The 13,578-nt window shown below is 52.1% G+C and overlaps 1 protein-coding gene across 3 annotated transcripts in view; it reads right to left on the bottom strand.

Moving 5' to 3' along the window:
• Nucleotides 1-344: 344 nt before the first annotated feature.
• The window catches only part of OPHN1 (oligophrenin 1), a 50,944-nt gene continuing 37,710 nt past the window's right edge, over nucleotides 345-13,578 (bottom strand). For 2 of the 3 annotated variants that reach the window (XM_069015114.1, XM_069015116.1), the window contains 10 exons: nucleotides 13,191-13,275; nucleotides 12,805-12,863; nucleotides 11,297-11,402; nucleotides 10,426-10,585; nucleotides 6,649-6,796; nucleotides 5,385-5,681; nucleotides 4,524-4,689; nucleotides 3,562-3,612; nucleotides 2,807-2,857; nucleotides 345-2,653 (listed from right to left, as the gene is read on the bottom strand). In XM_069015114.1, the coding sequence (XP_068871215.1) occupies nucleotides 2,815-2,857; nucleotides 3,562-3,612; nucleotides 4,524-4,689; nucleotides 5,385-5,681; nucleotides 6,649-6,796; nucleotides 10,426-10,585; nucleotides 11,297-11,402; nucleotides 12,805-12,863; nucleotides 13,191-13,275 (1,115 nt within the window). In that variant the 3' untranslated portion in view covers nucleotides 345-2,653; nucleotides 2,807-2,814. The remainder of the gene's footprint in view (nucleotides 2,654-2,806; nucleotides 2,858-3,561; nucleotides 3,613-4,523; nucleotides 4,690-5,384; nucleotides 5,682-6,648; nucleotides 6,797-10,425; nucleotides 10,586-11,296; nucleotides 11,403-12,804; nucleotides 12,864-13,190; nucleotides 13,276-13,578) is intronic. The other variant, XM_069015115.1, reaches the window with a different exon arrangement.

The following is a 13,578-nucleotide window of genomic DNA, read 5'->3' as shown; positions in this document are numbered from 1 at the left end:
GTGAAGACCACTCCTATGACAAGACCCTAGACACCGGGAAGCAAAGCCACCAGCTGATCGAATGAACTGACTCGAACACCAGCCAATCATCTCGATCCTAAGGGGAGGGTACCGGGGAGGTGATGGGCGGGGTCTTTGGGGTATAAAATGTGGTGTCAAAGCCCTTGAGGCTGTCCGGATACAGGTTATCTGAATCCACGGCCAGCGCTGCCCTTTGCTTTGTGTAAAAGCAGACAGCTAATCTAAGCCTCTGATCGTTGTGTTAACGATTTAATAAACTGTTCCCAATTTAAATTGTGAGAGGTCCTTTCTCACAAGAGGAATAAAACACACTGAGATGGTAGTTTCACTTAATGGAAACTTTATAAACAGTAACCTAAGCTTGTACACAGCACAATGGCTCCGGGGCTGATGGTGGGGGGCTGCCATGCTGCATGGGGCAATCCCGCGTTCCCAGCTGTCATTCCTGGGCCACTGGCAGCAGGGACTGTACCTCACAGCAGCAGGGATTGGACCCCACAGCCCCCTGCCAGCACAACCAGCACCCCCCACCACTCCCACTGCTGGTCCCCAGTGTTCAGCTGCACCCACAGGTGCAGGAAAAATCGGCACAGACATACAAGGGACAAAGAACTTTAAAAGGACACCATGAAATACGTCTGCAAGAAGCTGCTTCTCCCCACTGCTCATGCTGTCAGACTGAAACCCAACCACCCTTGGATTCTCCCTACCCACAGAGCCTGGTTCTGTCCCGGGGGTCTGTGCTGGGCAGTGGACACGAGCAGGAGGAGGATGTGACAAGCCACTGGTCCCACAGAATGTCGCCTCCAGAGCCACGTACATTGGCAGAACTCAAGTAGCTTCCCAAACTGACAGGCTTGAAGGGTCCCCAAACAGCAGCCAAAAGCAGGAAAGAGAGTTGGGAAACGCTGGCCTTTTGTGTGGGAACAACAGGCCCAACACCCCACCAAGGCCAGGGGCTGATGTTCTGCAGGCAGGTGGCCCCACTGCCAGGCTGGTCAGAGTGGCTCCCTCCAGCTTCAGCTCCATCCTACCTGTTCAGAGATCCCTGACCAGAACCACTGTGTGTTGTCCTTGAGCTGCTGGTGAGGAGCTGCAGCAGGAGGGGCCCAGCACAGCCCCAGGTGCCACCAGTGCATGTGGCACAGCCTCAACTGCCACAGCACAGGGCTGGTTTGGTTTTAAAGCCACTTTCATGTGACAGGTCCAAAGGAGGGAGCAGCTGGGGTGCTGCTGAAGCCAAGGGAGTGAGAGCACCATGGACACGACACACGTGAGTGCCAGTGTGTGACATTCAGCAATAAGAGCCATGAGATGGCACAGAGGCAAAGCGCCAGGAGGTGAGAAGGACCTGCACTGGGCAGGACACAGCACACTTGAGGGATGGAGCACCCGGAAAGCAGCTGTGGAATGTCTGGCCACTGTTTTGGAAATGCTCTCAGCACCTAGAGAAAACCATTCAAAATGGGGGAGTCATCTTTGGGTGGGTGGAGGAAGCAGGGAAGCCGCTTGCTGCTGTGCACAGCCCTGGAGCTGGGCCCCGGTGGCAGCTGGAGCAACAGACAGGCCTCTACTACTACAGGGCTGCACAGAGGTCCTGGCCAGGACACCTCCCTGGCCAGTGGACATCATCCACAGGGCCACAGCTGAGGGACAGACTGGGCATCTCATTCTGCAAATGAATAAACAAGCAAACAAGAAACTGGGCAGTTCTTAGAAAAACAAACCCACAAACAGATGCTCAGCACCTCTGTGCTGGCCCACCACAACCACCCAGGATGGACACTTGTTGGTGGGCCTGTGAGAAGTGGATCTGGTGAGTGTGGCTCACATGGAAGAGGAGGCAGTTGAGGAAGAGGTGGAGGAGGAGCATCTGCTGCTTCTTGCCCCAGCTGCACCCTTGGAGGCTGCTGACCTGAGGGTGCTGCCTGAGAGCTGACCCCAGGCAAGGCTGCGGCCGTGGCTCAGACCAAGCCCCTGGCCCAGCCACGTCTGTCAGTGCGGTGTCCCAGGCCAGGGACATCCAGGAGGAGATGAGGAGACATCCCAGAGCTGAGCACAGTGGTTCCCCAGTCCCTGCCCAACCTGCGTCACCATGGGCAGCATTCCCAGGCACGGCTGTTCCACACACTGACACCACAGCACAGCTCACCAAATGAGGGACACAAACACAAAGGAAGGGGCTTCTCAGGGCAAGGGGGCCTGCAGCTGCTCTGCCCTTGCATCCAAACACACGGACTCAGCCCCTGTGCTGTCCAAACACCCTTTTCAAGGTGTTTTCTGAAAGTGAGCAGGTGAACAGGGGCTCCGCTGTCCCTTCCGCAGGCGGTCAGTGTCCCCCAGCCCTGCCCATGCTGCCGTCACCTGCGCGGGCACACGGGCACTGTCACAGCCTGCAGGGAGGAGAGGTGGGAGGGCAGGGAACAGTTCAACACAGATGTGTGGGCAGGACCTGCTCACCATCATGGTCTCCCTCTCCTAATTTCTTGAGCCACTTGTGGCTTGGAAATCATTGTCCAGTAAGATAGCTGCTCTCCAGGGCACTGGGGCTGGCAAGGCTCAGCTACGACTCCTGGGTCACAAGCACAGAAAGTCTCCTGGGTCCAGCTGGGCTGAGGTGTGCTTACAATGCCTGGAAGAAGAAAACAAGCTCTGTGCTCTGTGCAGCAGTGCAAATCCACCAGTAATGGCAGAACCACTGGACTCCCACAATCCCATAAATACTGACTTTATATTACATGTCTGCTTTCAGTTTATTATTTGATTTGTTGTCATAAACACGTACCTTTACCCTCAGCTCTCATCACTTGGGATCCTGCCTTGTGGTGATGAAGAACTGGATAAAAGGAAGTAGAAAAATAGAGAAAATAATGAATGCAAGAAGCAAGCTCCAACTCAGCTCCACGAGCTGCTCGAGGCTGGGTAATGGGCCGGGAGGCGTCTGTTTTGCAATAGAACAAATGATTTCACTCTCAGCACCAGCAGCAGGAGTTCTCAGACTTACACACAAACCTGCTCTCCCTTGGGCAGAGGCTGGCAGCTTTTCAGAGCAGGAAGCTGGAGCTTATTTGGGCAAATGTTATCATAAATGGCACTAGCTGCCACTCAAAGTCAAGGGCTTTGGTGCCCATGCTGTGTCCCCATAACCCCCTAGCTCCCTGTCTGCATACCCCCCTGCAAACCTAGCCATGCTCTCTCGGCAGCTGCCGAGACCTAACCAGCCCTCATCACCTCACTCATGCCCTGATCTTCCCACAGAGCTGGAGTACAATGGGCACTACACCACTAGATCCACACACATGGTAACAGGGATCCACAGGATGTTTCTCACTTTTCAGATTTAACTTACCAAGTCTGTATCTAGACTCACATTTTACACTTTGTGCTCCTTGTTTAGTTTCAGCATTTTAGCTGAGCCCCTCAGCTGTTTGTGAGAACAAGACAAGCCTGGGGCTGGGGCTGTCTGTGCTGGCTCTGCCTCAGAGCCTGTACTGCAGGACTGCTGCTCTCCACATGCCACCTTCCCGGTGCCAGCCTTACCTGCCTGTTCTTCGGGAAGCTGTCTCAAAGAACTTGGTCCTAGAGGCCACCCTGCAAAGAAAACAGAAGTCTCTCTTCTGATTTGACAATTTGCTAATGAGATCTGCTCTGTGCCAGGGGAATGAGCTGTAGCATGGGCAGAACTGCAGAGATCATCTTCAATTGACAGTTCTTGTGCCAAGGCACAGCCAGGCTCCTTCTGCACCCGCTCCACCCTCACACCACCTGCCAGGGCTTTGGCTGGGCTGCTTATAGAACCACAGAATCATGAAACCATTTAGCTTTGGAAAGATTTCCAAGATCATGAGTCCAACCTTTGACCAAACACCACCACACCAACTAAGCCATGGCACCGAGTTCCACATCCAATCATTATTTCCATGCTATTGCCTGTAATCCCATACGCATCCATCCCCTTTAAGATCTTTCCTTCAGTGTTTATGTGCTCCTGCCCATGCTCAAGAAAGAGAAGTTCTCCCAGGCAGTTCTGGCACAGAGCTGACCCTCATGGCACCTTTTGTTTTCTTTTGGTTAATTCCCACTAAAGCCAGCAGGGTTTCTGAGTCTCTTAAAATCTGAAAGAAACCTGAGAATGAGAAGAAGCTGAACTCCATCCAGTTTCCTTAAGCAGATCCAAGCTGGATCTTGTCCTGCCCCAGAAAGTGTCTGGTACAAGAGGTTTGCTGGGGGCAGGAAGGGGCTCAGCTCCACTGACCCAGGAACACCAGGGAAGGGGATGGGACAAGGCTCAGCCTTGGGGCTGTGCTTGAGCAGCTCCAAAGCTTTGTGTATGCCTTTGCTGTGGCCCCACTCCCCTCCTGGCCGTGCCCTCTGCTCAGCTTTCCAAGTGACACTCAAACCTGCCCTTGCACTGGTGCCAAGGGGACATCCACAGGCTCCAGCCACTGAGCCCCCAGGTGTCCCTGCCGACACCATGCACCCACCACGGGCTGCTGGCTTACACAGATGAGGGCATCTCCTCTGCTGTCCCTGCTATCAGATCTGGCCTCTGCTCCAGCTTTGGAGGGATGGGAGTCCGGCACGGTGGATCCGGAGGTCTCACAGGGGGACGCGTTATCACAGGCTTATCACCATGGGAACGTGGCTTAGGGACACCGTCACAATCACCTGCAGGGATGGAGATGACAAACACTGAGCAGGAAGCTCTGGCAGAGGCCAGATATTTATGAAGGGGCACTGTACAGGTCTGTGGGTTTAGTTCTGTCCCTCTGCCTCAAAACATCCTCTCATTGACAGTGGCCAATAGCCAGAATAGAGGGACAGAGTCCAGGGAAATGAAGCTGCCACACTACCTGCCCCAGCACAGCCTTCTTGGCACTGGGAACAGGGGCTGGAGCTGGACCTGCAAGGACAAACTCAATGTAGCTGCTGACTGTGAAATTGATATTTCCTGGGAATGACAGGTGTTCTTAACCAAACCCTGTGCAGTGCTGCTCTGCAGAAGGAAGAGGAACAGCTCAAACTGGTGATTCCTGCACTTGAGCTTTTATCCTGGACAGTGACACTACCTGTCCTCTCCTCTGCTGCTTTTTTTCCCCAGGATCCAGCCAACCCTGCTATTCACTTAACCCTTCAAATACTTTAAGGGTCAAGGCAACACAGAATGAGTGTCAGACTTTACCTTGTGCCCCATGCCTTAGGCTGTTCTGTTCTCCCAGCCCCTCCTGCTGAGCTACATCAAGAAGACTCAAGAGGACAAGCCCACTATCCACCCCAGGGAGGGCTGACTCGGGCACCTCGGGCTTCCCCCGGGAGCAGGGCACTCCTGCCTGGCTCTGGCCAGGCTCCCGGCGCACACTCACCCTCTCTGCCACAGATGCCCGGCCGGGGCGCCGGTCTCCTGGCCTGCAGCGTGGCGGTCCTCAGGGCAGGGCTGGTCACCACCCCGTTGGCTGCCCTGCCACCCGGCTTCGCCCCGCCGTCCTGCAGCCTGTTCACCAGCTTCCCCAGCTCGGGCTCGGCTCGCGGCTGGGGCCGGCTCTCGGCGGGGGAACGCCCCGGCTCGTCCGCCCCTGGCCGGGGCGCGGGCGGGCGGCTGCGGTGCAGGGGCTTGGGGGCCTCCACGCCGCCGCCGTTGGGGGTCTGGCCGAGCCGCTCTGCTGCAGAAACAAGGGGGCACGGAGCCGTGGGGTTAGTTGTGTACCGCACTTGATGTCCCTCCAAAAGTCATTCGTCCCAGCCCTCTTGCTGCGCTACAGACCCAGGAGCGGGAGCTCCGCTATGAACTCAACTGCTCCCTGCAGCCTCGGAGCGGTCCAAGGAAAAAGCTTCTGCTCCCAGGTCGGAGAAGCATTGAAATGCAAAGCCAGCCCCACCTGCATTAGCAGTCTGGGGCTTTTAAAGAGCAGTGTGAATCAATCATGTTTTGCCAGCGTCACAAAATGCACTTTATACCTAAACATCATCAAAGCTCGGAAAACTAATGGAGAAAGGGACTTTCCATCTCTTTGGTGACTATGGAATCAGGGCACAGCCTGCAGTGACAATTACAGCAAATCAGGTGCAGAAACATGATTTTAAGCTGATGTGCCCTTTAACATTATGATAAGGACTTCAGCATTTCCTTACAGTCAGCTGGATTTAACAGCAGAGAGGAACTTCATCTAGAAAATACCATCACAGGGTCCTGAAAAATTCTTTGGAGTTCTTGCTCTGGATGGGGAACTGCCAGCAGCTGAGCCAGCTTGAGACCTCCTTGGGCCTCCCACAGCACAGCCCTCCCTGGCTAACATCCCAACTCCCCATGCAGTTCCTTTTGCACCTTTGCCTCTGATACCGCAAAACCTCTCCTCTGGGCCTCTCCTGTGCAAGAACCAGCCTTAGTTTAGCTAATGGAGAATGCGGCAGAGGTAGCAGAAAAACCCAAATCCCGCAGAGTCTGACTTGTGACATGATGTATGAGTGTTTTTGGCTTTCCTTTCCTTCTGAACAGCCCTCACTGCCTGCTGTGTCCAGGACCTGGGAAGTGCAGCTGTACTGCTGTTACCTCCATTGCTCCTGAAAAGGTGTTACAGGAAGCAGGAGGGGTGAGAGGCAGGTAAGGCATCAGGGAACAGCTGGACTGACCTCCACTCTCCTCCACAGAGGCATCAAAGAAGACAGGTCTTTCCCTCAGGGGACGCTTGGAGATGGTGATGGGTTTGTGCCGCCGGGCAGCCACCCTGGGTGGGGGCACCGGGGGGGCTGTGGTGTCCTCTGGGGGGCCAGAGTAGATCTGTAAAGGGAGACATGTTCAGGTGACCCAACACAAAGGGGCCACTGCCTCACCTCCCACTGCAGGTGCTCCCACCCAGCACAGAGGGGGACGGTGGCCACCACTGACACTGTCCCCACCTCTGACATTGTCCCCACCACTGACACTGTCCCCACCACTGACACTGTCCCCACCACTGACACTGTCCCTGTGGCTCAGCAGGAAGATCACAAATACAGACAATTTGTAGAAGCAATTCTCCTGGAGTAGATGAGAGAGGCTTTGAAGCTTTGGAGTTGACAGCTCCTGAGCAACCTCAAGACTCCCACCATCGAAGACGTACAATCCCTGAAACACCCAAATCAACCTTGCATTGATTCAGATCTAACACTAAAACCCTTCAGCTCTTGGCTTACAATGATACGTTTGGCACCAAGAAATTACCTAGGATGAAATACTGGCATACAAACAATGCTACTGAGGAGTTTTATCTCCTTTTCTCACTGGCCATTAATTGAGAGGTTCTTATTTATGTCAGGGCTTTTTTTCAGAGCTGAAAAAGAATTACATCTGAAGAGCTGAAACATCATATCAAGGCCCAAAGCAGCTGCTCTTGTTCTTCCCAGGGATGTTAATTGAAGTTTTATCAGGGATTTAAAGCCTGAGTTACTGTGGAGGGTTGGCCTGAGCTGCTGAGCCCAGAGGCTGTCCTGGGAGATGTGGAGCTGGTCCCTTCCTGGCTCCAGCCCAGAGGAGGAGAGCTGCGCCAGCCCCACTGGCATGCCAGGTCACCACACCCTTGGGCCACACTTCGATATGGAAAAACAACTTTATTGCATCACCCAGAAAAATCTTAACATGAAGAAATGTAACATTCTGCTTTGATTACTTTCCTCATTTTGGTAATTCAAACCAAAAGTATATTCCTTCTTCTCTGGGCCAAAGAGCAGGCCTGGGAGACCAAGATGGGGGATGGGAGAGGAAAACATGTCCCTAGTTTAACCTCCTTGGTCCCAAGTGTGTGCCTGGGGAGGGCAGGCAGTGGCCAATGGCTCCCCACACCCCATGGTCAGGCTGCTCTGGCCCAGCCTGGGCTGGCTTGGGATAATCCATGTGCTGGGACTGGGCTTTGCTCCCGACACCCTGGTTCACTCTGCATGAGGAGAGGAGGAACAACACAGGATCACAGAATGGTTCAGGCTGGTAGAGCCCACAGGGGGTCATCTGGTCCATCCTCCCTGCTCAGCAAGGGTATCCTTAAAGCAAATGGCACAGGATTGTGTCCAGACAGTTCTGGAATATCTCCAGTGAGGGAAGATTCCACACCCACTCAGGGAAAAAACCTCCACACTCATGGTTTGGTGGCACAGGGCTGGCTCACTGCCTGCTGGGCTCTGCCCTGGGCGGGGGCAGGACATGTTCCCCACTCCAAAACACAAGGTCTGGAGCACTCTCTCTGCCTGGATTCAGAGGGACTTGCTGTGACATAACAGCCCATGAATTAAAAGCAGCAGCTCGTGTATTATTAAAACAGTAAAGGATTGCCTGCAGGAGGGAACTTTTTTGGAAATATCAACCTCATCCTTACATCCTGACCAGAATCCAATCCTGCTGTTAAAAGAAATGTTAAGCTCCCCATGGACACTTATACAGGTACCAGAGAATACTGTTTTCAACACCTGAAACCCAAGCTAAACCCACCACAAATGACTCTGTTTAAGAGGTGGGTGCAGGCTCTGATTTACATCTAATTGAAAATCCAAGTTAAATAACCTAAAAGTAGAAAGATATTGACAGACTCTCACCTTAAGTAGGTTTGTACAGGGAAGGAGAACAGTCAACCTATTTAATTTAACCACGGCATTGAAACATGAGCTGTGGAAAAGCAATTATCCAGAAACACTTCATGAATAGTTACTTTGTCCTCCAAGTCTTCAGATTGCACCATATAACCCACATCCCCTCTTCCTCCAGACTCATCTGAGCTGTTTGCTCATGTTTGAGCTGAAGACACTCTCAGCTCCAATGCTGAATTTATAAACTCAACCTAATAAAAGTGACTAATCTAACCTTATTGCTGGAGAAATTAAAAGCAAGCAAAAGGACATCTGTCTTAATTAAAGTTGTCATCCCAGCTCTCAGAGGTGGCAGGGTGTGTTGACTCAGACTGTGCCTCAGGCTGTACGGAGAGGAGCACAGAGCCTCATCTGTGGAGTGAGCGTGTGAGATCCCAGACACAAACCAGTGCCCGTTTTTCTGTGGGAACTTATTATAAGTGTTCATAGAGACCTACAAAGGAATTGGCTGGTGTTTCCGTGAGCTTCTGGTGTGGGTACTCAGAAGCCTCTCTGAGCTCTTTCATCCTGTTTCAATCCTTGGCATTACAGCTGACTCCCACCACCTCATCTGGTCCCATACCCCCTCGTAGTCCTCACCTGGTTGCTCTGGCTCCACATCCCTGTTGCAAGAACCTTGCTATTCCAGCTTTGGCTGCCTCTTCCTTTTCCAAACGGAGCTTTGCTCCCGCCCATGTGCTGCCCTTGTACGGTGGGAGCTGCCTCAGCCCCCTCACAGCAAACAGCATCCCTGAATGAACGGCTCCACCTGCTTCCTGCCCCTAAGGCATGAGAGAGGTTTGGATATTGTGTACTCTGCTGTGAAAAGCTGGAGGAGCAAACTCACTCCTTGGAACCCAGGGCTGTGACCAGGGCAGTAGTCTGCTCCCTGCTTGGGATCTGCTGCTCTGGATGCAAGCTGGATACTCCAGCTTTCAATATTAACACCCAGCTCTTGTCATCCCCCAGCCACCTGACACCCCTGAGTCAGTGTCGGGTATCGCTGAGAGCAAGTGTGAGCACAGACACAGTGGAATATTCTGCTTTGCAAAGACAGAACTCCACGTGACAAAGCTGCTGTCTGCACATGCATCTTCAGCACCACCCCAGCAACCAGGCCCTGGCTGGGCACACAGGTGATACCCAGGCTGAAATACCCAGTGCAGATCCATGGAAGGCAGATGAGACTGGAGGCTCTCCAGGGCTCTGTCCTGTGAGAGCATGGCCCAGGGCCACAGGCACCAGCCTCAGCTCCTCCGACCGCTCCACCCCTGGCAGCAGCTCCCTCAGACTCCCCCTCACTCCACAGAACACCTCCTCAGACTCCCCATACCATCTCCACACTGTCCCTGTATCTGCATCTGAATGCATCCACAGCTGAATTACTTTCATCAACCGTTCAACACTTGTCTGCTCTAGGTTTTTTCCACTGATTCAACAGTTATGCAGTGTCACATCTTGGACTGTGCCCATTAAAACCAATTCTGCTCTGGCCTAGCTCCTGTCTAGAAAAGGAAAGAGTGGAGTCCTGTAATGTCCAGTCATACAATAGTGTTTTTTCAATAAAGCTTCCCCTTATTTAAAAAGAAAAGCCAAAAATGCCCAGACTTGCTGTTTCCTCTGGGACCAGATAACAGAAGCATTGAGGAACACACCTGCTACCCTTTGCTTCCTCCTGAAGCCTTTCAGAGCAGCGTGTTACATAAAGCCAGCCCAAGGAGACTCCAGAAGGAGCCAGAGTGCTGCCAGTTGCCACAGCAACAGTCTGCAGGAGCAGGCTGGAGCAGCCAGAGCTGCTCTGGGGCTGCCCCATACCTTCCCAAAGTGCTCTATCAGGATCTCGACCACGATGTTTTGGAACTTGATGTTCATCATCGCTGCCACAGTGTCCTCCTGTGCTCGCATGAGGGTGGGCCCGAAGATCACCCCCATGTTGGACGGTGACATCAGATTCTCCCGGCTGTGCTCACAGACGCTGCAGAGAGCAAGGGAAGGAGGAATAGAGTTTGGCTTGGTTTGCTTTTTCCAAACAGATCTTATTCCAAGAAAAAAACCCAAAACCCCGGATACATTAAGAATCAGTCATTCAATTTTCTTTGTTGTGTTTCAGGAGAGTTTGTTTCCCAGCAGTGACAAACATGGCTCTAGCTCTGACACACAAGTTTGGCTCAGACAGATGCTGGAGAGAGCAATGTGCTGACAGCACCTTTATTTGATCTCTTCCCACTCCCAGCTCCTCTTTAACTCTGTAATCAAAAGTTATCTGCAAAGCATATACACAAAAGGAATGATTTAATTCCAATATCCTTTTTATCCAGAATTGACTTCTGGTTTTAATTTTCCCTCTCTCTGAAGGAAGAGAACTGAATATAAGGGAGCACACTATGGTGTTTCCAACAAATCTCTGAGGGGTGACAATTTACAGCCCCTGCTCTCAGAGGACATTTTCATTTTCAAATAATTTCCTGCTCTGTGCATGTCTGAAAGGATGGAAGGAGCAACCAGAAAGAGAAGCATCACTTGACACAGAGGGTAGCAGGATAGTCACCCCCTTTGTGCAATCCACATGGAAAGTCCCAAGGGGTCTATGGTGGATAAAATTTTGCAAACCTGACCTCCCAGAAAGGCTTGTTCTGCTGATTCCATTATTCTCTTTCTTTGGTTTTAGAGGAAAACATCTACTTACTTGACGAGGTGCTGGATGAGGAGTTCTAACATCTCCCTGTTCTTGTCAGGCAGTTTATAGACCAGTGCATGAATGGCTCCCAGCCTGTAGTCCAGGTTCTCGGACTCTGGAAAGCAGGAACACAAAGAAGAATTTGTACCCAACACTTTCAAACTAAATACACCAGGGAAATATAAAGCCAAAGGAAACCTGTGGAAGCTGTTTCCTGCGCAGCATGGGAGCGATGGGGAGCAGAGGGAAGTGAGATTTCACAGCAACAGGATGAACACTATGAGAAACAATATGAAGTGGAAAGAGGAAGAAATGGAGCTTGAAAGGGAGCCCAGGGACACATGCCAAAAGAGGCTGGGCATGGGCAGGTCCTTCCCTTCACACCCTTGTCCCACACACCTGGGAGCACACAGCTTCCCTCTGGGAGTCCTATCAGCCCAAAGAGCTCTGACACTGAACAACACCTAAAATATCCTGCAGGGAAAAAACCTAAGTCCCTGACCCAAAGAAGTCACCCTTAGAAGCATAAATAATCAAGAAACAATAAAATACCTGGTGTGAGAAGAATGGTGTGGGGTCTGGGTGGCTGGGAAGCTCAATGGTGCAAGTTTCTGAGGGAGGGCAGGGAAGGGATAAAGGTCTTGCCCACATGTCATGGGCTTAACCAGCTCTGAAACTAATAAATCCTGGGCTTGACCACCTTCAGCAAGTGGTGGAACATTTCCCTTTCCAAGAAAGAATGGGTGTTTTTCATTCTCCAGAGGGACACATGAAAAAGAAGTGGGCACTCTCCCAGTGACTTCTGGAGGCACAGTGAGGTGAGGGATGCTGTAATGTCACACATTTCCAAATGCCAGCACTCCCGTGCTGATGGGGATGACCAGCTCCCTGCATCCGTCTCCCTCACAGGGCTCTCAACTGTCATGGCTCATCTGCAATGGCCACAACGAGGTGAGAGCCGAGGACCAGCTGGCTCAGCACAGGTGAAGCCCTGGCACTACACCTGTGCTTCTTGCCTGACCTCTGCTATTCCCATCTGTGACTCAATGCCAACAGCTACAGCAGAGAAATGTCTTCCATGTGCTGGTAGACACTCTGTTTTCAACATCCCAGGACAAATTTCACAACCTAAAGGGAATACCTACTTACCTGAGTGGCAACAGCACCATCCCATTCCCTCACAGGTTTTAAAATAAATATATCAATACTAGGGGGAAACAATTCTTGTGGCACACTTGAGCTGCTTTCAAGTGAGTGACATCCTCTGGCTCTCCAGACCCTCCAAGAGCACAAGACCCTGTTTGAGGGAAGGGCACTGCAGTAGCAAAGGAGGGAAGGGAACATGCAGCACCACATCCCCTGCAGAGATGAGCACTCGGAGGAGAGGGTCACTGCTCCTTCTACAGGTGAAGAAGCTGGACACCACGGGCTGGCAGAGCTCTGCCAAGTGATTTTGATGGACCCTGGCTGGGGAGAGCAGGGCCAGGGACCATCAGTGGGGCAGCTGTGGGACTTACTGGCAGCCAGGACCAGCTCTTTGTGGAGCTTGTACGTCATGACGGGTTCAGACAGGTTCCTGCAACAACCAGAAAGAAAACTGAGCTCTGCAGGGCATTGTGACCCACTTGTGACCCATCCTGAACTGATGGGCAAACTGGCTCATCCCTCAGTGCCACCAGGTCCCAGTGGCATCTCCCTCTGCAGTCAATATCACTGAAACAGCTCTCCCCATGGGATTGGGGGGTTCTGCAACACCCATATTTATCATTCCTCTTCCCAAAGCCTTTGTCACTTTGCCCTTTTCAACAGCCAGATGTGGATATCTGGCAGCTCATTCTACCTTTCATGTGGATTAGCCCCAGTCCCCTTTGCCTCCTCAGGCAGGTGTGACCTGCAGTGCTACCTGAGATAGAACTTCAGTGAGCTGGTAATGGTCTTGATGTCCCAATCCCCACTCTGGAGATCCACATCCCCGGGGCATTTTGGATCTGGAGGAAGAATGAAAAGATTTTAAAATAAAGTTCATTTAGAGGTTGCTAATAAACAGTCTGCTTGGGTGGGGGTTTCCCCTCGAGACACATGAAGCCACAGCAGCACACAAAGAGAGCTCCTGATTCCCATGGCTGGGAAAAGCAGAACACCAGCACCAGTGTCAGGATTTTTGGAGAGGCTGGGGAGCAGTGCTAATGAGGGACAAAGAGGGAACACCAGGTAAAATTTAAGCAGTGCTGAAAAGTCACTGAGAGCATATTCTCTATTGTTTATTTTTTCTCAAGGCTGGCAGAAACAAC

This window comes from Aphelocoma coerulescens, chromosome 4A (genome assembly GCF_041296385.1).
Source record: "Aphelocoma coerulescens isolate FSJ_1873_10779 chromosome 4A, UR_Acoe_1.0, whole genome shotgun sequence".
NCBI classification, from domain to species: Eukaryota; Metazoa; Chordata; class Aves; order Passeriformes; family Corvidae; genus Aphelocoma; species Aphelocoma coerulescens.
The sequence above is the reverse complement of the archived record's forward strand: the minus strand, read 5'-3'. Positions and strand labels throughout refer to the sequence as shown.